General features: G+C 36.0%; 1 protein-coding gene across 1 annotated transcript in view; it reads left to right on the top strand.

Annotated features, from left to right (window-relative positions):
* Window positions 1-27,342, top strand: part of HBS1L (HBS1 like translational GTPase) — a 60,463-nt gene that overhangs the window by 24,187 nt on the left and 8,934 nt on the right. Inside the window, exons 5-12 of the mRNA XM_017829700.1 lie at window positions 10,518-10,626; window positions 18,584-18,840; window positions 19,306-19,471; window positions 21,418-21,535; window positions 24,135-24,281; window positions 24,920-24,994; window positions 25,689-25,806; window positions 25,994-26,062. Coding sequence (XP_017685189.1) covers window positions 10,518-10,626; window positions 18,584-18,840; window positions 19,306-19,471; window positions 21,418-21,535; window positions 24,135-24,281; window positions 24,920-24,994; window positions 25,689-25,806; window positions 25,994-26,062 — 1,059 coding nt within the window. The remainder of the gene's footprint in view (window positions 1-10,517; window positions 10,627-18,583; window positions 18,841-19,305; window positions 19,472-21,417; window positions 21,536-24,134; window positions 24,282-24,919; window positions 24,995-25,688; window positions 25,807-25,993; window positions 26,063-27,342) is intronic.

Below are 27,342 nucleotides of genomic sequence, written 5' to 3'. Positions count from 1 at the left end.
CTTTCATTTTCATTATAGGTAAAGGTTTCAAAATGGGAATATTTGGATGACTTTTTGTAAAAATATGTAGGTAGAGTATGTCTATTTTTTTGTCTTCTTAAGGGAAAACCCCCACAAAATAAAAGGGGACATTTCCAAGGATTTGCTATTTAATTACCATATCCTTGCAAGCAGAAATGCAAAAGTCAATTCAGTTAGTGAGTACTTGTACTCATGAATTCAATTTACAGTAAGTGAGGGGTGTTTGTGTATATCTAGTATTATCAGTAATTGCTGTACTGCTGGACCTTCTTTTTTTTTCTTTCTTTCTTTTAAACCATACTCAATCTGATGAACACATTTGATTCTTTAAAATCACATCTTACATAAGCCCCTGAGCTGCTTTTTTCAACAGCTGATATATGATTAGGTTTTTGGTGCTCTGAAGCCACAAATCTTCCACTCTGAAATGTGGCTTATGCTGTGACATTGCAATTTTCACTGAAATGCCCCTGAAACCATGGAAGGGCATTGAGTGGATCTATTTTTCTTATACAGGGCTAGCTTTGGAGAGAACCAAAAAAAGTGGATGCATGGACAAGTGAAGACTTTCAAATTTGACTGAATTTTAAGACAAAAATTGATTAATTCTCCCACAGATATGTCAGCTCTCTGGCCTAATCAGAAACTAGTATGATTGTAATGTCACCAGCAGAGTGGGAGAGTTGAGATTTCAGAGAACCTAAATTTGAATTAAATAAAGTTTTAGCTAGTCTTACCTAGAAGTTCTCACTACACTAAAATTTTGTAAAATACACTTTTCTGGGACTTAAAAGTGCTAAAAATATTTGTGGCTTCAACATTCTTAATCATATGTGATTAATAAATACATTTTTTTCTTCTGCACCTTTAAACGGCCACCTTGTTAAGTTTCTGGAGAAAATTTGCAGAATGGTTATGGAAAAGCTGAACAAATGCAAGATGATTTTACTATTTAAATACTGTCAGTTTGATATGTTTTTCATATTCACAGTTCTTATATTTAAACTTCTGTTTCATACTGAAGTGATTTTGGTGCATAAATAGAAGTCGTAGATCAGGAAAGCTTTCTTTTGTAAAATGCCTTGCGCTCCTCAATACAGTCAATGGGAATGTAATTGCAACAACGTGTAAAAGGCATGATGTTGTTTCTGAATTGCTTGGATGATGTGCAGGCAAATAGCACCATCCTCTGGCATTAGAGCTTTAGTTAAGAATTCGACCTGAAATTGCTGTCTGTTATTTTTGGAAATTCGATATAATTGTAATAGAATGTACATATTGTACTTTCAGTTTTACATACTCATTTTGGGCCAAGTTTTTAACAGAAATTCTGGTAATTTGCATGGACTCTGTATTCTGGTCAATTAAATGACTGGGTAAAGGGGATATCTTTTTAGGGTTATCTTCTCCATTGTGCTGACTCTGCTTTTTATGTGACCATTTATGGTAGGAAGTTGCACTTCAGAAATATCAGACCGAGCTTTTTCTAAATCTCAGTGAAAGAAAATTCACAGTCATTTAAGAAAAAATCGTTGAGTTAGGAAACACAACCAACGACTTATGGTTGTGTATGTGAGGGAGAGTAAAGGTGCTGTAACAGAACAACTGCAAAAGTGTAATAAAATTTTACAGGAGGTTTTACCTTCAGTTATGGATTTAGAAGGGGTATTGTTGGCATTGCTAGAGTGCGAAGCAATACACCTCCCACAATAGGGTTTCAGTAGTTACAGGATGAGTTGTGCTGACTTAAAATTGTGTGAAGGACTGGATTTTAGTCCATTTAACTATGAACAGTAGCGTGAGAAATACCACAGGGACATTGTTTTGAAAAACTTGATGGATGAGAAAGTCACTGTTTTGATTGTTGTGAATTCCTATTGGGCCTTTAAGCATTTACGTATTAGAAACATCGAAAGGAGACAGCTGATGTTTGGGTAATCTCTAGAAGAAAACAGTCACCACCCCTCCAGTCTGTCTTTCTGTACAGCAGGTCTCCGATCTTTTACATGGGGAGGTGGTGGTTTAGTGAAACTGGAAATCTTGAGAGTTTTACTATAGTGACAGTGCCTTTTTTTCCTCTAGTAGATTAACTGTGAATGTAAACCAGACCAATTATCTATGTTTCTGGAAAGACCCTACCAATGGTCTGCATACAGAACTGGTCTATGCATCCCTTTGTTGTCGTGTGTTGCTTAAACATAATTTCATAAAAACATACATGCCCTATTAAGCATCCAGATATTGAGAGATGCGAGTTTAAGTTGTGAAAACACTGAAGGCTCACAGTTGCAATAGAGATCAGCAAAATCTTTTTATATAAAAATTTATATTATATGTATATATACACCGTTCTATGAAACACTGGGTTTCTGTGGCAGCACTAGATATTCTAAATTAAAGGCACACCATTCAGTAGAATGATTGCAGTAAGGAGTCACAGAGAAAAAGTAGCTTTTGACAGGTGAAATTAATTTTGTGCTACTTGCAGGTTTGACTGTGCATAATTTGAATAAGTCCTGATGGCCAGAAAATGTCCATAGGAAGGTGTTTGTTTCAGGTAAGAAGACCAAAAGCACACAACAGTAACTGAGTGCTGTATTCTGTATCATTCGTCTTCAGGTGGGGACAAAGTATTGATGGCAAAAGACATGGTGAGGCTCCAGAAATGTTTCAGGCAGGAAGAAAATGTGTTGCCTTGTTATAACACATTCCACCCCATCCACTTCAGCCTGATCTAATGTCAGTATATGTGTCCTTCTTACCCTCTAACTTATTAAGTCATGTTCAAGTTTTTTTTTATTGAATTCCTGTTTGTCTTAAACACAATATTTCACCATGTCATTCCAAATTTATTGCAGTTCCATTTTCTCTAGTTTGTAATTTTAAACTCCTTATCCAGCCATTCCCAGTTTCCTACCTGTTTTCCAATCATTAGCCATTATTATTTTCCATGTTTGCTCTTTTCCAGTCGTAATTTGCATTCGCTTTCAGTTCTGATCTTCTTTTGTTTCCTTTGTTCATGTTTAGCTCTGCATGTAACTTTTCACTGAGTATGTGGCCTCTTACTTTCTCCCTGTCTTTACATGCGGTTTTTTCCCACGTTAGGTTGTTCGCTAATATTGTCTTTTTTTTTTTTTATTGTCATTGTAGATCTCATTGCAACTTCTCTGCTTTATTGATTTTCATTCTTGAAATCCTTGTGTGTCCTTGATAGTCTGCATGTCTTGCTGATTGCAAATGCTCACCATATGGTTGTTTTTCTTCTCTTGCCCCCCAGTTTTGTTTATTTTTGTGATTTATCCAAGGCAAATTTATGCCAGTTTGTTTATGTGGAAGGAAACTATGGAGACGACAGGAGTGGCAGAATTTTCACTCAGGTGATGCAATTGTGTCCAGCCTGGACAAAATTAGTCACAGTAGCTACATATTGAAGGTTGATGAAGTATTTCTGGGATTTAGATTTTAAAACTTCAGCTGTAAGAGTGTGTGCAAACTTTTTTAAGGCCAAATTGAGTGGGTTTTCAGAATGTGAAAAGATCACTTGAAGGATTTCATTTATGCAAATAACTTTCTTTAGATGGCATTTTTGAAAATTTGCTATCTTTTATCTTCCAATTTCCCTGTTCCCCCTGTCTGGCAGGAAAATAAGGCCCCAGGCAGGAACCTCACTTGAACAAATTATTTTTTGGACTAGAGATTTCAACTTGCTGAAAGTTGCAAGCATTGAAAGTAAAGCCAGAGAAGTGAGAAGTGCCAGCTGGGTCTAACAGGCGAGGCTGCCAGACCCTTCTGACTGTGCCTGCTGCACATCCAGTTGTTGCAGCTGCATGTAGTGAAGCAAACTGTTTCTGGAACTTCAGTCTTGGGGGAGCAAGTTGTGCTGTTGGTGTTTTGTGGGTCACAGGAAAGTGGCCCATGATGGAGATACTCAGGAATATCACCACTCAAGATCCTGTTTTGTCCTTCTTCCCTCCTGCTGTATCAAACCTTAGGAACAAAACAAAAAATTCTTTTAGTTAGGTGCAAGTAGACATTTTTATTTTCAGCATTTTTCAGTGCAAATGCCTACTCCCAATTTCATGGGAAAAAAAAAAGTCATATTCACCATCTGAAACTTTGCAGAGAAGGTAATAGTTATAACAACAAGACAAAGTTACCTGGAAAGCCCCTGACTGTGGTTTCTATTAGGAAATAACCTTTCTTTTAAAAAGAAAAAGTTCAGTGTTCTTGTTTGGAGAATTGTTTTCAGTAGTATCTTTATAATGGCCGTGGCTCATCACTAAGGGGTGACTTAACAAGTTGCCTTTTCTGTTATTTTGGACTGTTGCATTATTTTCATAAGTGCTGTGGATATTCAGTAGCATCCATTTGTATATCATGGTTCGTAGTAGTATAATGTCATACATTTTCCTAAAAATGGATATTTTGAACCAGTATACTTTAAATACTGAAGTTTGCATATGGAAGGAATTCTGTGTTGAAGTTCTAACACATGCAGCAGGCTTTGTCTCTGCTGTTACATCCAAAGAAAGTTAATTGATGGGCTACAGGGATGATGCATGGCAAGTTATGTGCAAGCAGAATGTTTTAAAGGTTAGCAAACTGTAAACTTAGGAAATCTGGGATGTTCTAAGTTCCCTAGTCTCTTATGTACTGGTAGTGCGTAGTTGAGAAGCTGGACTTCTAATATTCTTGGCACTGTGATGTGATGATAATACTAATACCCAGTACCACTGCCACTGATGATCCAGTGTGCTGCATCCCAGTGCAAACTTAACTAAACTGCAAGTTGCCACTATATTTTGTATATTTTGTGGAATTCAGGAGTGTCAAAAAATTTAGTTGAATTATAAAACCAAAATATATTCTTTTCAGTAGTGTATCTCTCTAATGGGACAAATTTCAATATTTTCTCATGTTATTTTTTCCAGTGTGCTGTGTAATTTAAAGAGAAAAAAATAAATTTTACTGTTTTTAAGGCAAATTAAAAGTTTTAATGAAAGGCTAGAAACTGATGAATTTTATGACCTAAATAGAAGAATGTAAACAATTTGAAATTTTTCAGGTGGCTTGTTACATGATGGATGTGTTAGATGTTAATATAAACCCAGATGTATGTGGGCAAACAGGTGATACCTACTTCTGAGTGTGAAATTTTGTGTTGTCAGGCAGGCACCTACATCTGGTTGACTCACTCATGTGAGTCCATATTTGAAATATTTTCACAATTGTAGGGCCTTAAAATTAGTTTAAAATAATAGTGCAGCATATAGGAAGGGGAGTATGATCTTGAGAGGAGCCTCAGCTATTAACTCTGCTTTTCAGACAGAAACTATGTCTTCTGTTGTTCCAGTCAATAGTTGGACTGCCAGTACTGCATGCAAAAAATATTTTTTTTTTAAACAGTGAGTCATTAAACATACTTGGAACAAGCTCATGACATGGTGCACAAAACCAGTACAAAACAAGTGCACTGTCTGTTTTCTTTTATACAGTTGGTGGCTGTTCCTGTATAATCAGTAGACAGAGGTGTTAAGTGGCTTGCTTGTGGTTATATAGAAAGTCTGTAGCAGAGGAAGGGATGCAAACCATATCTTCTAGATTAGAAAGCATGGTATTATATGTATATTTTTTTTCATGGCAGTGCTGGTTTAGGCAGCATTAGGAAAATCTGCTTAAGTAAGTGTAATTCTGTTTATTAAGAGTCAATAGAATCTAGGATCCTCAGCCCCATTCAAAATATGGCTTTAGGTGTGCATGCCACTTTTGAAAACAGAAGAACAATATAAATCAAGTAAAAATGTCAAAAGCTGATAAATTACTTAAAGCTTTAAAGAGAAACTAACTGACATCTGGTCACAGCTAATACGAACATAATTCCCTTGAAGGTTTGATCCTTTGCCACTGCTGATACACCCCTAGTAGTTGTTTTATGAGTAGGCATGAATTTATTTAAATGGGATTGCCATCTGAAAAAGCATGGACTGGAGACATGCCTGACTTGTTGACATTTGTCCTTGCTTTTCAAGCTCAATTCAGGCACATGAAAAATTCTGGTTCATCTTAGCAGAAACAGGCTTCTCTGTGCAGTGGTGTAGTTGAATTTCAAGTTTCAGTGCCAATTTACAGTTCGATGAGGGGAAGACAAGTTGGGAGCAGAAGCCTCTGTGTATGGGAATTGAAAACTATGGCATTTTCGTTCTGTTGTGGAAAGGTATGGTCATCTGAACAAAGCTAGTGTGGATTTAAATACCCAGTGTTTGCATGCATTTCTCCAAGTATGCTAATATCCCTGTTTCATCTGGTATCAACATGTCTTTCTTGAGATAGTGGCTGTTTAACAGACTTCTGTTTTTATTCATCTTTAAACTACCTGGGAACAGACTAGACCATCAGTCAACACTTTCATTTACTGAAACCTTCCATACCTCCAACAGAATTAGAGAAAAGATCAGTTTTTATCTTCAGATTACTTCCAATGTTAAGTATATATATGAAAAAAACTGAAAAAAGAATGTATCAAGCCAGTTATATTTGATAAAGTAGCCATAGCAATCTTTTGATTTGTTTGTATAGATCTTTTACAGGTACTCCTTACAACTGACTTTACCAAAGAAATCCAAAGGGAGTTGCTTACAGTAAAGGAAGGTGGCTGAGTGTATCTAGATACTTTTCTCTTCTAGCTTGAACATCCAGGGAGACTCTTAATTTTTAAAGACTGTCCCTATGTTTTACTTCCTTCCTCCATATCTGTGTATCTGTATCCTTTTATCAGCCTGCAGATACTTTATTGTGCCATCAGATTTTGAGGTTGTACTTTTAATAATTTTGAAGTTACAGCAAGTGTCATTAGTAATACTTTTTGACTAAGTCAAAAGGCTGTTAAGTCAGAAGACCAACTGGCAGTCATAGGAGAGGTAAAAACAAAGAATAATAGAAGAGAGCTTTGTCAGGGTGCTGCACTCCAGTTGTTTTGGAGTAATGGCACTGCAGGTCTGTCTGTTCTATTTGATGTTAGGCTTATCCTAATTTAACACTGCAACAAGGTTCATCAGTGCATATTTTGTTTTGTAATAGTGTTTGACTTGTGGCTGCAGTACGATTTAGTCTAGGTACTCTGATGTCAGTGCAGTCTGTCTGTCTGAAAGCTGCTTTGCTTAAAATAGACTAGAAGTTTGGGGTTTTAAACATTCTGGATTGTGAGAACTATCATGCTGACAAGCCTTTAAGTTTTTACATTTCTATAATTTATAAATATATCCTATGTGTTTTCATGGAAGGAAACTTTTAAAATTTTCATAATGTTAAGTTAGTGAATTGCCAGGATTTTTATGACATATCCTCTTCAGTTAAATCTCTTGCTCTGCAATTTGACACCATGCATTTACTTGTAGGGTCCACACATATATTTACTTTTTGCAATACTAGAGTAGTGAAATGTACCAAGGAGGCACTGGGACTTCTTTTGGAGTTTACAAAGATGTATCTGTCTTCGTTTTAATTTTATGTGTACTCTTGATTTAGGTAATATATTGCCATTGAATTACTTAGGTATGTGTTTGAGAATGTCCAAATGGCAGTAGGCATGAAGAACTTTATGAAGCCCTTCTTGGCAAAAATTTAACCCATGTTTTCCTTTCCCTTCAAAGGTTAATTTTCCTCAGAGTTGCTTTTGTCCTAATCAGATTGGGATTACTGCTTCTACACTTTTTCTGGGCTTGTAGTGCACTTCACTTGCCATAGGATACCCTGCTTGTTGATTAAGAAGTGTTTTAAGAATTATATCAGCTTTGTGCATTGACTTCCTTTTAGTTCCAAGGTGCAACTTAAGGATTTGCATGCAATTTTTTAAATGCCAAATAGCTTTTGCTTTGCCTGCTAAAGCAGATAAGAATTTATCATACAGTTTTCTCCGGTTCCCTATAGATTAGATAGTAAAGTATATTCCTTTCTCAACCTCCTGTCCTTTGTAATGAAGCCCATAATTATTAATCTTTAATGGCGCCTGTAGTGCATAAAATACAGACTTGGTCTTTATCTCAAATGTGCAGCTTGATTTTTCTGTACTTGGTTATAAAAACATTGAAATCAGAAAATTGTATTTGACGCTCCTATCAGTAGTGTTGCTAATAATTCTTGCCTTGTCTTTGCATCTGTTTGAATGTCCATTATAGGATTATCTTATTATGGTTTGGTTTATCTTTATATGATCCCAGTCTGCTTCCTCATTCCACCTGTGCTTTAGTATTTAATTAATTGATTAATTATCATTGTTATCGTTACTTATAAAACTGAATAAAACACCCACCCATACTGTCAGTGTCAATGGACAACTATTTTACTTTGTCTTACTCTTTGTAACTTTAGTTTTGTATCTTCTTTCAACTAAATTCTAGTTTTAAGTTTATTTTCTGTGTCAAATACTCCATTAGTGGAATGTATTTTGTCTCCGTGTACAGTTTAACTTTGGGTCAGTAATAAACAGTCCAACATTAATTGTACAGAGTGAAGCCTAATTTTGAAATTGATTAGAGAAGATGTATTTTGTAAAACTTTTGATTTTTGGGTCAACAGATTACAGGTTATTTTGACATAATATAATATGAATTGTTATTTTGGTTTCTTTCAACTGATCTCATTTCAATTTAGTTGTGTTTTTTGTAATTATTAGTTCCTTGCAGCCAGATCTCAAAGATGGTATTTTTTGAGAAATAACTGTAATTCAGCTTTCAAATGAGAAGTAAAGCTTTCATGTTTACCTGTTAGCTTAAAGTGATTTGCTTGAAAATTGTTAGAATTGAAGAGGAAAAAACCATACCAAGTTGGCAACAAGAGTAATGTAATTTTTACTGTGATTGAAGTGTTTAACTACTTATTAAAAAAATCTATTTAGCAGCTTGAAGATGAAACAAAATCTTTGTGCTTATTTAACTAGTAGTCCCTGTCCAGTGAAAATTTGATATTCTGAATATTAATATATGTTTGTCAGTTACATAATTTGTGATTCTTATAAGTCATGCTTTGTGCTGTTGCCTTTATTTCTCTTACTTTTGTTCCTTATTTACGGTGTAATTTGTATGGACCTGTTAATAAAACGCATAGATTACTTCTTTCAGAGATCTGCAGGTGGCATATAAATATCAGCAGATAAGAGAAATGAGGGAGATGAAGACCAAGTCATCAGATAAATAAAAATGTCTCCTCCATCTGTAGTGTGATTGTTTTGAAAAAGTCGCACAAGATCTTTTTTTGTTTGCTGTTGTAGATGTCTGTGGGATTCTGTTTCCTTACAGAATCCTGTGGGATTCTTCAGCAGCTTTGACTGCAACTTTTTATGTAACCTGCAAACTTGTATGATTTTGTGGTTTAAAGGTGTAGCTGTCATACATAAGAATGCAGTAAAGAGTTAACCTAAATGAGTAGAACCAAATGACTCTAAACAGTTCATCCTAACATAGTATATCTAAAATATAGTATCAAGAGTAACTTGATATTCACTTGGCTCTTGAGTATCTGAACTGGTCTACTACTGGAAGAGTAGTGTCATTTTTCTAGTTTTCAGATACATCTGTAGTTGAAGCTTGTTTAAAATGTGCTTCTGAATTCAGGTTATTGTTTTGCTTTCTCATGTATGTAACATTCTTCAGACAAGGTGCAGCTGCTGTCACTCACACTGTAAAGCTGAAAGTCTTTTTCTTGAAGGAAGAAGGGATCCTAAACATTAAAGAGGGAATTGTGGAAAGAAAGGACCTAGTTTACTTTTTTTACATAAACAACTCCTCTGCAGAGTAAATATTTTTTTTTTTACAGCTTGATAAGAAACTAATAGCACTGTAGTGCTATTAGTTGTGAAACTGTAGTTTCACAAAATTAAGAATGAACCTTACTGTAATTGTGTTTTCATTTACGTTATGGTAAAAGTTAATACCTTTAAAGTAATTAAGTTACGCAAATCTTGTAATTATTTCTAAATAACTTTTAAATTAGCTAGCTTTGGAGTATTGCTTCTTTTCTTCAGTGTAATTCAGTACAAGACAAGTCAGTTTCTAGGTTTCAGGGAAGGCCTTGTAGCCCACACATAGCTGAGATAGACATATTTTCTGTTTTACAATAGCCTTGAGGCTTAACAATGTTAAGGCAAAAGAAGAACTATAAATAAGAATTAACCTAATCATCTAGTGAGCAGCTGCAAAGTATTTTTTCATCCTCATATTGCATGAAATGCTTCTGGCACCCTGCAGAACTGCTGTGAGTAAAGCTCTTGAATGGTGTGTCATGTGAATGGTTGGAGATGGAGATGAGATTTTCACAATGGATATAACTGTAGATAATTTTGAATAATTATTTAATATATGTAAGTAAGACACTGAAATGTGAGAGTTGATCATAAAAGACTACTATCTTTGGTTTGGAGAGAAGTAATGTGACTTGTTAAACTTTATAAACACCTGTTAGTCGCAACCTTAAGTTCAAACATACTTTTTGTCTGTTACTAGGGAAAACGAAGGATTCCGAATCAGCCAGAATGGAATCTGAAATTGTGCCAAAAATTACCAAAATGACAGTATCTGGAAAGAAACAGTCTATGGGATTTGAAGTTCCATGGTAAGCCAAGCCCTCATACATCAAGGTACATCAGTAGCTCTTCTTTCAGACTGATGCACCTGTAGCAAGTTTTCTTCTTTCTTTTTTTTCTATTTTTCACAGCAGTTTTAGTGTCACTCTCCAGAACTAACCATCTCAGCTTCTTGTTTGACTCAGAATTACTTTCAGAAGATGGTACCTCACGTTTTGAGTTTAACAAATCCTTTCACTATGAATAGTGCATAGAGATATCAGGTAGTCAGATTATTTAAACATCCGCTTCATAGAATACTGAACTTTCTTGGGGTTCGTTTATTTTAAATTTAGTTCTCTAAGTGGAATTATGAAATCAATAAATCTTAACTGTAATTGCTTGTTCTTCAAAGGAAGTAGTACATTTAAGAATAGTTAATGGGGAAAACAATCACTTTTGGCTAAACTTTGCCTTCCTCTGCAGCTTTTATTAACTTTAACAGGTGTCCAGGGTACAACTGTTGTGGCGATCAGTCCTACTTATGCTATAGCTAAATTAGAGTAGTTGAACAGTAGTTCTAATTTTGTCCTGAGTTGGAACTGTTGGGGAGGATGTCTCATGAGAGCATGAAAACAGACATCTGGATCTACAACAGTAGCCAGCAGTGAACAGTTAAAGAAATATATAAGGACATGGCATGTTTGTTGGGAATACAGTTCATGAAATATCATCACGTGGAGCATTCTGTGGCTCCCCACAATTTTTATTTATTTTTTGTTTTAGTCTGTTTCTTGTAAGAATGGTTAGTGTATTTTTCTTACTTTGGTGTCATTATTCTGCTTTTGAACCCAGTCTTACAATAGCCACCTAATTTCTGGCAAGAAATTCCGTAGTTCCTCCTGGGGTCAAAAAATTCTCAACTGTGTCAACATCCCAACCTCATCCCACAGGGTTTGTATTTCTGATCTGGAAAGCATTTTTGAGAGTAAGAGGGCAGTGTGGTCTTTATTTTGCAGTATCTTGTGCATGTTTGATAACTGAGTGGAAAGCAAGCAGTTTCATCTACTTAAACACATTTAATGTCAGGTGTGAAAATGATGTCATTATTCCCTTTATGCTGCTAAATGTCATTGGTAAAAGACATCACTTTCATTCAGCTCCTTAGAAGGAATAAGCTCCAAATGAAAAATTTCTGAGACTTTCAAAATCTTTCAATACTGTTTGAGATTTGCAGTATATTAAAGAGAGCATATTTTTTTCCCTTTGCTGTCTACTAATCAGTGCTCTGGGTTTGACTACTGGGCTTGATAATGAGATTCCTATTAATGTCATGACACCTTCATCTCTTGTGTTCCTACTGAACTTCTTAGAAGTTGGAGTTTTTCATGGGGACTTTAGTAAATTAATTTGGATAGAAGTTTATAAAAAGAAAGGAATATTAAGTGAATGAAAAAGATCTTCCAATAAGTGTTAAGTAGTAGTGATTGATTATTTTTTTTTGGCTATAATAATGACTATTTAAAATGTTCATTTATAAAATAGAACAAATATAGACTTTTGTATCTCTGATACTTATTAAGTATCAGAGCATGCACCTGTGCATCCTCTACAGGGAAAGGGGAGGTAAGAAGAATGCTTCCTAATCTGTAGACTCAAGTAATTCATGGATGGCTAGTGATGACTTGATCTCTGAGGAAGGTTGGTTGGCTCCAACATGGTTCTCAGCCATTCTGCTTCTCTTCAGGGACCCTAAAGTAGTTTGTATCATAATTGCTTCCAGTTTAGTAGCATACTATTTTTGTGACAGAGAAGAATTAAGCCTTCAGGACCTGTGGGTAAATCCTTTAGATAAATCCTTAATATTGCTGTTGTGAGGCCCCCACCTGGAGTACCGCATCCAGCTCTGGGGTTTTCAGCACAGGAAAGACATGGAGCTGTTGGAGTGGGCCCAAAAGAGGGCCACCAAGATGATTAGAGGGATGGAGCACCTCTCCTATCAAGACAGGCTGAGAGAGATGGGTTTGTTCAGCCTGTAGAAGAGAAGGTTTTGGGGTGACGCTGCAGCCTTCCAGGGGGTCTAAAAGATGGGGACAGACTTCAGGAGGGCCTGTTGTGATAGGACAAGGGGGAATGTTTTTAAACTAAAGGAGGATCGGTTTAGATTAGATATAAGGAAGTTTTTTACAATGAAGGTGTTAAAGTGCTGGAACAGGTTGCCCAAAGAGGTGGTGGATATCTCACCCTGGAAACATTCAAAGTCAGACTGGACCAGGCTCTGAGCAACTTGATCTAGTTGAAAATGTCTCTGTTCATTGCAGGGGGCTTGGACTAGATGACCTTTAAAGGCCCCTTCCAAACCAAACTATTTTGTCATTCTATGATTGTGAAGATATTTTTTAATTCACCTCACTTATTCAGTGGTACTGCTGAAATACTAATCAAACCCAAACCTTTTTGCTGTAGGAACGGGATATACATTAGCCATTTAGCCTTAAGTGGGAGGAATAGGTAAGAAGTGAAATGATTTGTAAAAGAGCATGAGATTTGGAGCATGGCCAATAAACGAATGTGGAAGAAGGCACATTTTAAATAGTAAAGTTACCTGCATGTCTAAAGACCCCTTCTTCAGGAGCCTGTGATGGCCTCCTTTTTTCTTTGTCCTACAGGCCACTGTGGAGGCTCTGCCAAGGCACTAGAACCTTGACGTTGCATGCATCTGTTTTTAAACTTGAAAAACAAAGCAAAACGTGAACCCCCACCTCAATTCAATGAGTTTCAGAGTTGGATTTTTTCTTCTGCAGTTATCTTCTGGATTATTGGCAGCATAAGGACAGCCTGTCAGGGAACAGAATGAATCTCTGCTTATTAACACCTAAGAACGTTTTGACTCCTCTCACGTCTTTTTTATGTTACTGTTTCATTGATAAATTTACTGCAGAGTGTTTAAAATAATGCAGATTTTTAAGTACACGGTTTATATCACTGACCAAAAGCACAGGTATAAATTACTCATAGCAGTCTGGATTCTAAAACATCTCTCACTGTGCCCCCTACTTTCATCTCAGATATTTTTATGGTGCTGGTGCAGACACCATTAGAAGGTGATTGTATAGTATGTATAAACTAGGGTTTTTTTGTCACCTTCTATGGAATCTTAAAGGTATTTTATGGACCATGCTTTTAAAACCAATGACCTTGGATTAGAGGGAGTAACCATTATTTATCTATTCAGTCTTTATGATTCAGTCTTGTTATGAAATATGTGACCTTACAATAATAAATGAATCTTACTTTAAATGGATGGATTATTAGAAGTCATGAATTGCTTTGAGCATTGATTGCCTTTGTTGCTTGGTATTCTTAGTGAGGACGTCTACAAAAAATGGAGTTAGCTGACAAACTGATGCTCTAGCAAAACTATTTACTGGGCTTTTTCTTCCTGTTAAGTTATGAAGGAAGCCAGGAAAAGTCGTGACCAAAAAAGGGTGACTGTTTTAACTAACCTGACCAATATTTTGTAATTAATAATTTTGAAAGGGGAAATAAATATAGAGATTTCTGTAATGACTGTAAGTACTCCGAAAGAGTCGGTTGTGTAAAAATAAATCACCAAGCATCCAGACTAAAAGATTGAAAATAATGTTTAAAAGCAAAATTCTGAAGAGTTAATCTTCAGCAAATAAACTTTCAGGTTCTTCTTTGAAGAATCTCTCATTTGTGTGAATGTCTTCTAGCATGTCTTATAATACCATAGATTGTATTATTTAATTTTCCTCAGACAACAGTGATGTACTCATAACATTGTACTCAGTTTACTCCTATGGTCCTGTTGGCAAAACAGCATAGGAAGCTTCTGGCCTGGTGGTTTTAATTTTGATGAAAAGTTGGTCTTTGCCAGGCTTTTGTATGTCTGCTGATTTCCAAAAGAGGTGTGGTAATCTCTTTTGACATTTATGCCTGAATTGCTGGTGGTCAAGCTTTCTTGAGTACATGACCTTAGTGCACATACAAGGTTCATAATCTGTCCTTTCAAAGAAGTTGAGTTGCATAATCAGTGGCTCCACGTTATCAGCTAGCAGTGGTGTGGCAGACAGGAACAGATGTTGGCAAACTGGGACTGCTTTTGATACTTCGATCAAGTTCTCAAACAAAGATGCAAGCAATTGGTTAGGAAGTGGTCTTCCTCCAGTATAAATTTTTCTTGATATGGTAGTTCATTATGTCTCAGACCAAGTTGGAACCTTCCAGTGCAATCAACTTGTTTTTAACCTTTAGCTGCCTGTACTAGTGACACACTAGGTTCTGTCTTCTGACAAAAATTTTCAATTCAATAATTTTGAAAAAACTCAGGGGAAAAGGTTTGCTGAAAAGCATTTTCAGTGTAATTCATTTTTTTCCCACTTACTGTCAGAGTAATGCTCCTTAGCATTTTTCTGAGCTGTTATCAAGTTTTCAGTAAACTGCTCATCTGGTTGCCATGAGGCATAACTAACTGTCAGGGTCCCACTGTTGCATTTCTCTTCATGTACTTCCATGAGACTGGAATTGTACATTTCATCTGCCCACCTGCCTATTTAGCTACCTAGCAATAAACTTACTCTCCCTTTCCCTGACACCAGTCATCAAAAAGCTGAATTATCTTGTTAGAGGGGCTCTGTAAGTATCTGTCCATTCTGATGTTTACTCTCTGAAATGGCAAGTCTTGGTTTATCATGGCACAGGTTGTTTGCAGGTTTCCAAAACATGGTAATATCTGAAATCTGTAAAACTAAATGGAGCAGTATACTGACTTCAAATACTGCACCCTTGAAAAAATGCTAGGGCCTAATGATGGCTGGAGTCACGTTGCGCTCATTATTTTGTTTGTATCTAGCACTTTTTCTTTGCACCACCCAAAATAAAAGCTATTTGGCAGCCTTAAGCAGTGGTAGTTGCAATAAAAGCTACTTAGAAGTGAGAGAGTACTGTCTGTATCTGGCAATAATGATGATTTTTTCAGGTGCTGTAATTAGTTTGAATTCTACCACTCAATTCTACTCATCCTCTTTTTGGGAATGCTTAGTGACATAGACTTTATCCTGCAAGAAGATCTTAGCATGTGGGATTAGACAGAGTCATTACCTAGCTTAACAAAATAAAATTTAGAATCTTACAAATAACCTGTGTCTGAAAATGCATTCTTGTCTTTTAATAGGCTGATGTGACAATCTTTGAATATATTTTGGAAAGCTATAGAAAAATATGAGAGATATGTTTTGGGGTCACATTACTTACAGCTGCATCTAAGTAACTGCCTTTTAAATTTTTTTCACTTTCGAAAATTTGGTTTGGGAAGAAATGCAGACATTGAAAAGGAGGGAAAATTATGGCCAACTGTGAAGGCTGCTTTGATGTGATTTCTTATGCAAATACTTTTCTCCAGAACTTCAAATATTGGACTTTCAAGGAAGAAAACTTGATAGCAATGTAAAATACTGTATTTGCATTACACTGTGACCTTTGCATATTGGCACTAGTCCTAGTACTTCAGTGTGAACATGCTAGATGTTATGCTGAGACTGAACTGAAGTTTGCCTGAAAAAAGGGAAGAAGATGGAAGAGAGTCTTAACCTTGATGAAAGTCATCTAATGCAAATGAATTGTAAATATATGAGGCTCTCTTAAATGATTCAAACAAAAATGATTTGGTGTACTTTACATCACTCAGATGATTTTAAATACCTTCTTAAAGTATATAGAAAACTTTGTTACCACAATTCTCTGCACAATTACCCTCTATCAACTTGATTAGTTTCAGTCAATTTTTATAAAGTAAAATTTCCATGAAGAGTCATTGGAGAAAATAATTGTTTTACCATTCCAAAGTAGATTTTCAGCTAGAACTTAATCTACTATATAAGGACTCTTTAAAAAATAGAGCCTTCTGTTCAGCCTTATAGAAATGCACTTAAATTTTCCAGTAAAAGAAAGCATAAATAATTGTAGTGAGTTTTTTTTCTGTGGAATAATTCCTGTATAATTAGCTTTCTTCATAGCCACATCTAAAGCAATGGTGACCAACTAGTTTTTTGGTTTAGAGAATCAAGAATAACCTTTTATGAAGGTTATTCAGCTTGCCAAGATGCAGTGTTACCAACTGGAGCTATACTTGGTGATACAGAACAATCAGCTTTGTAGTGCAAATTCTAGAATGTCATGCTTGTATGACCTAAGGCAGTAGTTTGATATAAACTTGTCCTTCTCCTCTAAGTAGTTTAGAATATTTTGATAGGGTAAGTTCTTTTGAATAAACCTTATGAATTGTCTATCCATTATGCAGAAGCACAGGTACCATCAGTACCTCTGCAACCAGCATGGCTGGTGCAAACCAGTCTGTTTGCTTAGCTAATTTGAGAAGCATGCCTCTGTATCCAGCCTTGAGACAAGACCCTGACCTTGGGTTTTGGAACTATAGCCAAAAAAATGAAAAAGGTATCAAAATCAATCAGTCTGCTGTAGTACTGATAACATAGGTGGGTTCTGAAACTGGGGGAAAAAGGAAGACCCATAAAATGTCCCATGTTACTTAGTGCTATAGTGAGAAGCCAAGTTTGCATTCGATCTGAACATTAACAATGTTTAGATTTTTAGATCAAACTCTGGAACAGCTTTGTTCAGTAGACTAACATGCTTAGATTGTATTGTTCCATGACATAAATGTAATGGAAAGGGACAAATACAATGCAAATACTCCTACACAGGCAGAAACTGAGAAGCAATGTCAAATAAAAGCAGAGATGTCACAATGTGGAATTCTAAAGTACCAAACAAAATTTGGCTTACAGAGGTTGAAAAGATTAAAACTGGGAAGTTAATTGTGGTGTGTAAACAGAAAGCAGAGAGCGAAAATTTCGCTGTGGATGTGGAAATACTTGAGTCTGAACATGAACCCGTTTGGAGAAAGCAGCCTGCAGCTTGATGGTACTGAACTGGAAGGGATTTCCAGTTTTCCAGGGGAAGAAGCCTTTTCCCCTTGGGTAAAGTTTTAAAAACAGTATTTTATAGGGATTTTCATTATACTTTAATAATCAATGGTTTGTATAATAGAGTTTGCTGTGATATAATGTTGGCACACCTGTAATAACTGCTTCTGTTCCTGTCATATTGCTTACAATAATGCCTCATCCTGGAGCTGTCAGGCAGAAAGCTTTTACTCTCTGGAAGATGTTTCTTAGTGTTTGTTTTTAGTGGTCATCTTTGCCACAACAGGTGAAGAATAATACTGTATATTCTCAGAAATCTTATGTAAATTAGGAAAATATGCTAATTTACAAAACAGAGAGAAAAAGAGTGTAAGAAAATAATATATTTAGGATTATTTGCTGTTAAGATTAGTATGGGGATCTGTGGGAGAACAGGGTGTTAGAAAAAGGGAGTTGGAAAATCCAAATCTTAGTCCTAGATCTCTTTTATGCTTTATGCATAAAACAATTTTTCTCAGTATTGATAAGTCTTAACTTGCCTGTTATGGTTCTGTATAATCACTGCATCTTAAATTTCAGCTCACATATGCTTAATATCAATTCTTTATGCTATATTGCTGTTCTTACAGTAGAACATCACTATGTTCAGCTGCAGTAATTGTAGTGTACGTGGAAGCTGTTTTAGTATCTGTGCTTCAAACTTGACTTGGACTCTTAGATCAGAGACAACCAGCTCTCTCTTCTACACAATTGTCTTTTCCCTTCCTGTTAAAGGAAGAGGCTATGGGAAGCTTTTGTTTATCTGTTTCATGTCAAGATTACTTCTTATCTTGCTTTTGTAAGCAGTGCTTTTCAGACAAGATGTTCAGAGCTGGTATCTGTGCAGTTTGTATCCAGCTGCTTATCACTTCCACTTTAATGGGCTTATCATATACTCTTTGTCTGGGGTTTACATGATAGTGAAGAGAAAACTCAATTTATCTCCTATATTTCTATGTCTTCTTTATCATTTGTGTTCTTTGTGTTTTCTTTTTTTCCCTAGTGCGATTGCTGAAGAAAACGGCCATACTAACACACCTCAGAAAGGACTGTTACCTGAAGATGCCAATGTAGCTTCTGGGGTACTTGAGGCTGTCTCAAAATCTACTCTTTCATCCCAAGTAGTGCAGGTTTCAGAAGAGCAGAATACGGTGCCTACTCCAGCAAAAAAGTCAAGCAAGGCAAAACCACAAATAGATGTGAAGGCAGAGTTGGAGAAAAGACAAGGAGGAAAGCAACTGCTTAATTTGGTGGTAATAGGTAAATCTGTTAAATTATATTTTTGGCAGACATAAAGTTTAAAAAATGTGTTGGTTGAATCTGGATGTGATACAGAAGCAAAACTCTTCTCTCTCTAGGGAAGGGAAATCTCATGCTGTTTTCAGTTACATCTTGGTGGTTATTCTTTGGAGGGAGTACATTCAGATGTCTTTGACTAGGTCAGTGAGGTTGACTTAGGTTCCTTTTGACCATACAGAACGTGATTTGGTTTGATTTCATTGTTGCATCATGTTCCTTTTAGTAGGAATTTGGAGATACTCTATGGCTGCCATGCTAGCTGACTTGTAATAAACTGTCTCTCTGTGTCTCTGTCTTACAGAATTATAAAGTTCTGTGGGTTGCACAAGCATTATTAGTGCACGTGTTGTTCGTATATTTCTTCTTGTGCTATACCTAAATTGCATAAATAAATAAAATTGATATAATATTTATTTCCCTCCATAGGACATGTTGATGCAGGTAAAAGTACTTTAATGGGTCATTTGCTCTACCTTTTGGGAAATGTGAACAAAAGAACTATGCACAAATACGAACAGGAATCTAAGAAGGCTGGTAAAGCTTCGTTTGCCTATGCGTGGGTCTTGGATGAAACGGGTGAAGAGAGAGAAAGGTAGAAATATATTTTAATGGAAATTAAAATATAAACCCTTTTTTCCCTGAAAGAACACCATTTGTTAGAAAATATTAATCTAATAAACTGAGCATTGAAATGTCAGTTCATGACATGTGACTAACATTACCTTGAAAATAAAATCTACAAATTAACAATTTTATTTACATTCTTTATAAACTGCCTTTATTAATCTGAAATGAGAAATTTTAGATTACATTTTTTCATATCGAAGAAGTGTGTAATGGGGAAGCAGTGAAGCAATTTTAAAAAAAAAATCTATGTGTAAGTTCTTTTAAGGACACTATATGGCAAGCTAGATATGATATTCTGCATTCACAAAGTAATAAAAAAAGGCATTTTCATATGTGTTTATGTTTTCGCAATCACTTGTCACCCATGGTTTAATAGCATATAAGCTCTTCTGATTGGAAAGATAATCTTCACAATGTAAACTGATGCTGGAGAACATGGAATAAGGCAGTCCCTGTCAAGTGTGTAGCTGTTGTTTTCAAAGGCATATACACTTTTGCAGTGTCCCTTTATACAGTTAAACTTGCCTATGAGAGTCCTTTCTTTCACTTGCAAAGCACACATACAAACCTGAGGGGGGTGTGTGTGCGTGTTGGTGCGGGTGCAGATATGAGGGAGAGGGGGCAATCCCAGAGTGACCAAACACAAATTTTAGAAGTGGTTTTCTGTCAGTAAAGCCTGATGATATTATAGTGGTAGTGTTGTCATGACATTAAAGTCTGAAGTTGTAATAGAGGAAAAGCTAATAGGGGAAAAGTCTTCTTAATCCCTGTAGATGTATGTGGGTGTAAACCAAACAAACTTTGAAGATCAATTCCTTTCACAGAACTCTAATGGAATAATTAAACACTATATTAAGTCTGTTATTTTATTAATACAAGCTACCTTTGATAGGATGTAATTAATATGAGAAACCAGAAATAGAGGCAAGTGTTTTTTGCCTGCAAAGAGTAAAACGTTAATAAAAAGTAAAGTTGGGAGAATAATTGTCATGAGCCTCAGAAGTGGTATCTCTTGGTCTGTGATTTTTTTATTTAGTATCTTAACAGTTGTGCATTTAGGTACCAGATTTCTCTTCAGAAGAAAAATTGTAGTTATTAAGGGAAAAGTTTTCTGAATTGGTATTTTTGATTGATTCTGTTTTCTCTGCTTGAAGTTTTGTATTTTTAAAGAGAAGCTTTCTGGAGTCATGTGTAAATGTTGGGGTTTTGGAGGGCTTATTTTGTTGTTGGAGTGTTTTGGTCATTTGAAGTAGCATACTAAAAGTGTCTGCTATTGTAAGAATTTTTGTCCCTTGAAAGTGCCTATCTGTCTTGATCATCTTTAAAGGGAGATGCAGGTGACTAACCCAGATACAGATGTGTATGATAGGTGGTTGCATTTGATCAGATGAATCCTGTCCTATGTGCCACGCAGAACATATCGTGGTTAGTGAGATGTGGAGCTGAGTCAAAGTGTGTTGGGATCCCTTCTCGGTAATTAGTAGTTCTGCATGTGGATCTCTGCAAACGAATAACTCTATTCCTATAGTTCCATATCACCTATTTTTTTTAAAACTTGGCTGTATTTCTCTTACTCTGATACCTTTTTCTGAAGAGCCAAGTTTTAAAGGTAGAGTTAGTAATGATTTAAATATGCAGTACAATTTTCATGTTCTTGCTGTGCTTGTTGGTACACAGTCTATGGGCGCATGGGGTTAGTACTGTGAATTCTGGATGCTTTTCCTCATGACTGGAGTTACTGAAAGGCAGATCTAGAAGTCTGCTCTTCCAAGAAGCAGGTTTTTGCGTGCAGGCTAAATCCATGAAAGCTATGAAAGTGTATAATTTCATGTGTTTTAATAGCTTGGTTTATATCTCTGTGAAGCTTTCAAAGCAGTTTTAATGGTGCGTTGCATGTATGCTTTGTTTAAGGGGAGTTACAATGGATGTGGGTATGACCAAATTCGAGACAAAGACTAAAGTAATTACACTGATGGATGCTCCAGGCCACAAAGACTTCATTCCAAATATGATCACAGGAGCTGCGCAGGTAGAAATGGTCTAAAATCCTTTTTCCAATATCAGTATTTTTTGTGACTTTTTCTTAAATTGGTTTTCTTCTTTTAAAATCTAAGATGAAATAGAATAATTGATGATGCTAACATATCTTTGAGGTTTTAATGAGTTTTCTAAACTTAAAAAAGAATGTGTTTTTTAAACACTAAAGGTAGTTCCTTTTTTTTGTATGTTAACATTTGGGAGTAATTTGAATACTAAGTTGCAGTTTGATAAAATCACAGTTGAGCTTTGAAAGCTATTTACATGTGTTATATGTCTACTCAACGAAGTTCTGTGAAAGGGGTCTTGTAGGTAAAGATTTCAAGTAATTTTGAGCTTAAAGAAAAAAGATTTGGGGAGACCAAACAGAACACATTCTTCTTTTTAATAGCGTGTTCTACATGGGATGAGAAAACAAGTTTATACAGGATGTGTCTGTCTTGTCAGGAGGACATTTGCAGAGACTACATGCCACTTGCTTTAGGAACAGTAGGTGAAGTCAAAAGTATTGGCCACTACCCATTGCATTTGATATGGCACTTACCCTTCTCATATAGGTTAGTTATTTAATTTGTGGAAATAATAAATCAGAGGTGGGGGAAAAATAACATGGTTACGTGACATAAAATGTGTGAGACTTTTTTCCACTTAAAGGCACCCTTTTTAAATAGTAAAATTGGTTCTCCAAAGTAGAGCCTTAATAAAATATTCTTTTTTTTCCAAAACTAAGCTACTGTGTATAGATTTTTGCTCTGCATGTGTCATAACAGTCTGAAATATGAGTTTTATCATAAGATCTTGTTTGAATACTTGGATGAGTACTGTTAGTATGATTTTACAGATAAAGAACTACAATGTAGGGAGCCTGGTGTGCCCCAAGTTCTGCTTTAAGCAGAACCTGGGTAAGAATTCATACCTTATGACCCAGTGGTTAGGCTGCAGAATAGTCAGAAGTTTGCAAATTATGGTGTAGTTGTTATACAGTCATCTGTATGTTGTAGCAATTTTATGAGTTTTAAAATTAGAAGTGGATCTTTAGTTTCAGAGCAGTGGAAAATGTCAACTGAGACATGCTAATTTCTTTACAATTGTAATTTAAACTGGTTTGTCTTTTGGGGTAAAAGTAATACAGGCAGAAGTATTAAGAGAAGACTTGCAGATCTACCAGCAGTTGTATCAGTTCAGCAGAAGATGGATCTGACCAAATAAAGCTTCTATCTCTCTGTTCCCTCAGCTATCAGGATGGGGAGGGGCTGGTCTATTCTGAAACCTATTAAGGAATTACTGAAACTTTGCAACTTTCCGTTGCCTGTTAGAGTAGGCTCAGTGCTGAAGCAATGGCTGGAAATGGCTTTAATGCCTTTTTATTGTGGAGAATGCTGTTAGAAGGTGAATCCCCAGCTGCTGTTATGCAGAATTCAAATCAGCCTTATCAGGGCCAGGATCTGGCCTTTGATACACATTTATGTAAATCCTGAGGTACCATTTTATTATTTATAATTTAGAAAATGCAGGATGTCTTTTTTTTTGAGGGTGAAGTTCACTACAATGCACTTCTGAGGCTGAAAGCTGTAGGGAAATTCATCAGTCATCCTTTTCCCATTCTCATACTTGTGCGGTCTCTGAACGAACTGTGGGATTACATGCCTAGGACAAGGCGAGGGGAGTTCGGAGTCACGGCTCTGTTCCTTTTCCTGGCATCCTGAAGCATAAACATGTAAGGAAAGGGAGAAAGTACCACTTTTTCTTCTCTCTTTCCATTATGTCCATCTCTTCAGTCCTGTGGAATTGTTTTATACCTGCCTCTTGACAGCAGTACCTTTATTATTCGTGTTTGTTGCCATCATTTGGTACATGATGATGGTCTAACAGACAGTTATTACCAAAGCAGGAAAAGTAGAAGAAATATTAACAGCATTTAAGGCTAACAGCAAGATCTGTGTTTTTTTCCCAGAGTTTACATGCTGACTTTTGTGCAGTGCTACAGACTATTTGCTTTTAATGCTGTGGCAGAGAGTTTGTCTAGGTGATAAGATAGACTACTTTGTCTTTTCCACCTTGTGTTTTTGGCATGCTCCAGTGTGTTGAGTGTACTGTGAAGCATTCACATCCAGCATACAGTCTATAACTATATGACTGGTTGTCCCAGTTACATAGTGAGGTGATTTATCTGTAATTTTTGCAACTTCTCACTATAAAGGTGTCCAGACTGAGGCAGGGCGAACTGAGTATTGTGCTTATACCCTTGCTAAAGCTTCTGAGCATAGGCTACTTTTGTTTAGTTGAGATCTGTGCAGCACATCCGTGGTAGGTGGATTGAAAGGGACAGGTTCCCAAAACCAAGAGTTGGCTTGTGTTTAACCAGGAGGTGCTGGTTTATGATATGAGATGACATAATGCCATAGTATCTCATCAAAGTGGACGTGATACAAATAGAACTGAGTAGTTTCAATTACATTTGGAGCATGTCAGGATTCCTCCTCTGTAAAATATATTTTGTCTGAAATGTTGCTGCTATATGTATTCACCCAGATTATTTCCAGCTCTTAACCACTTTTGATTGGTTTTTGGTTTTTTTCCTTTTAATCTAGGCTGATGTGGCAATTTTGGTTGTGGATGCTAGCAGAGGAGAGTTTGAAGCAGGGTTTGAGACAGGTGGACAAACTCGAGAACATGGATTATTAGTGCGCTCTCTTGGAGTGACACAGCTAGCTGTTGCAGTCAATAAAATGGACCAGGTACATGCTTAATTTCCTCATCTAAGTGAAGGCCTTCTGTCTAGATTTGTGGATACTAAGTTTAAGGATCAATATTGTGAAACTAATACTAAAGTATTGTTTCTTTGCTTTCCAGCTGTGTCTCTTGTGTTTAGACCTCACAGTACTATTCTTTTTATTTATGGGTGTATTTTCAAAATACACAGAATGATAGTTTTGGTGCTAAAATGAGCAGGGGTCCTTTTGCACTTGTGGAAATCTCAAGTAAGCAATTAACCCAGTGGTATCTGCAACAGCATCTTGGTGGTTATTCAAGTCAAGACCCCAATAGTTTTACTTAAACCTGTAAGGTGTGTTAAATACTACTATTTATATTTTAGGTTACTACTGTGTTGAATATATCTTGCTGAATCTGAATTTTGTGTAAACTTTAAAAAAAAAGGTTGCTGTTCAAACTAAAGTTAAGGTGATGCGTTGTTTGCTATCAGTAATTGTTAATGTGTATGCTCTTATATATTCAAGTATGAATGCACCTGGAAATCTCATATTTATAAATGCACACCTGTTTCTACTACAGAATTGATGACATGCACCTGTATGTTCAAGTCATGGTTAAAAATCTATTTTATTATTGTATCATAATCTGTTCTTTATTTTAGGTCAATTGGCAACAGGAAAGATTTCAGGAGATTACGAGTAAGCTCGGCCAATTTCTTAAGCAAGCTGGCTTTAAGGTAATGTAAATTTGTGAGGCCTTTATTGCTTTGTTCAAGCATTTGGGTGAGATGAGTTTTTCCTTCAGTCAGGTTATTTTGTGTCACTTACCTGCTATTACTGTCTGCACATAGTATAGCAGATTCCTTTTCTTGCTGATAGAGCATACATTGAGCCCTGGTTAAGGTTAGTCAGTTATTTAATACTCTGTGTCATCATCTTTGTTTGTTGAATCTTTTGGGCACTCACCTCATTTGTATTTTCTTGGGATTGTTGTCTACGAAGCAGAAGAGAGCAAGAATTGTCTGTGTTAACGTTCAGGATTATATGAATGACAGTAGAGAGTTTTATAACAGAGCGATTGTCAGTGTGGATTGTGGCCTTCCTGCAATACCTATGGAGAATGCAGCAATTTAAACCCAAGTTTTGCCTGTCAGATAGGAAATTGGAGTTTGTTACCTGAACTCAGTTTCTAGTTGTTAGTGTTGCTATCATTATGTTTAAATATCTCCAACTCTTCGGAGCATTGTGATCAGGCATGAGGGAAACAGAAATGAAATCCACTGAGCAACCTGCCTTCCCCAGGGGAAATATGGATGTGGCAACTGTTCTTTTAAAGTTTAGATGTGTAATATTGAAAAAATGCACCTCTTGCTTCTCCTACAAGATCCTGTTATTAATGTATGCTTAACATCGGTTTGTTTTCTTGATTAGGAATCAGATGTGGCTTATATCCCAACAAGTGGCCTTGGTGGTGAAAATCTAGTCACGAGGGGTCAGTCAAGTGACCTCACACGGTGGTATAAAGGAAAGTGTTTGTTAGAGCAAATTGGTGAGTGCAATTTTCCTCATTTAAAAACTAAAATATCTTAGTTCTGTGTATGTCAAAGCTTTTATTTTGGGGAAAATGTGGGACAAAGCCATTGGAATGCACCATAGTTGATTTATCTCTAACTGAAAAGTTGTTGAGATAGTTGTTGAATACAGAAATTCTAAAAATCTTATCAATTTATTTGCAGATTCTTTCAAGCCACCACAGAGATCAGTGGATAAACCATTTAGGTTATGTGTTGCTGATGTTTTTAAAGGTTGGTTGTTTCTATAATATTTTCACAATAATTTCACCAATGTTTAACACAAGTGTTGCAAAATGCTCTCAAAATAAGGCTTAAACTAGGAACTTTATGTGTGTCAGTAGTATTGGACCTGAATAGTAAGCTTTCTATTCCTTATCAAATTTTAAATGGCACTGCCAAAGGTGAAACACTGTAAAAGAAATTGAAGAAGATAATCTGCATGACCAGTTAATTGTCTGTATAACAATGAGTTTATGGTTCTGCGTGACGGAATGTGGGACCTTCTTTTTCCCAAATTGATTCTGCTGACCTAAATCAGTGTTCTCAAACTTTTTATGAGTGTGGCTTTGGGCTCTTTTACCTTCCAGTCCTAGATTTTAAACAAGTTTGTCTTGTACCTTTTATTTTCATTGTCATAGCTGCGAACAATGGTACATTCCTTAATTCTGGTATAAAAATTGGGGTAGGTGAGGTAGAAGAAAATGGCAGTAGTGGTGAGATTGTTATAAGCAGCCAAGGTTTAATGAAAGGCAGTTACCTGTTCCCTAGCATTAATAGAGACAGGGACAGCAAGTAACTATCATCAGTACTTATTTTGATATTCTGTAAAAAACAGACTGCCTTGAGCCCATAAGGTTTTCATGATAAATTTGATTTTTTTTTTTTTTCATTTAGTCATTTACATTTAAAGGTAATTTACAAGAAGTAAGATTTGTAGACACATCCCATATAAAACATTCTGTAGGTCCCTTGAGGAATGTTGCAAACTAAATGACAGCATGATTTGAAATGTTGTAAATATTTGTAATCAAATATCATTACTGAAGTTCATATATTAAGAAATTTTGGTTTATATATAGGGTGTTTATTGGGGAAGTACAAAAAAATCAGATGAAAATTCTGATTGTAATTGGAAATACTAGATTTGTGCAATTTTCATGTGTACCTTTGCGAAAACACTGGGTATTATACATACCCTTGGTTAGCCGATTGAAGGTACTGAAGCCATAATGTTAAATATTGAAAACTTGCATGGGAATTTACCCTAGTGTGTTACCACTAGTTTTTGTCATCTGTGTCATCACTGTATTTTTTCTTTTTTAATTTTGTGACTTATGGGAAAGCGTGTTAGGATTATTGACTGAGATCTTTCAAATTATTATCATAGCTTTTCTGTTGCAATAATAGTTTTTGTATTGAGCGTAAGTTTCACAAAATGGGCTATATTGACTAGATCTGCCTTGCTTAAGTATGCAAAAAAATAATGGCTTTGAAAGGGACTAAATTTACGT

Source organism: Lepidothrix coronata, unplaced genomic scaffold, assembly GCF_001604755.1.
Source record: "Lepidothrix coronata isolate B3197 unplaced genomic scaffold, Lepidothrix_coronata-1.0 Scaffold167, whole genome shotgun sequence".
NCBI classification, from domain to species: domain Eukaryota; kingdom Metazoa; phylum Chordata; class Aves; order Passeriformes; family Pipridae; genus Lepidothrix; species Lepidothrix coronata.
Note: the sequence above shows the minus strand (reverse complement) of the source record. Positions and strands in the feature narration are given on the sequence as shown.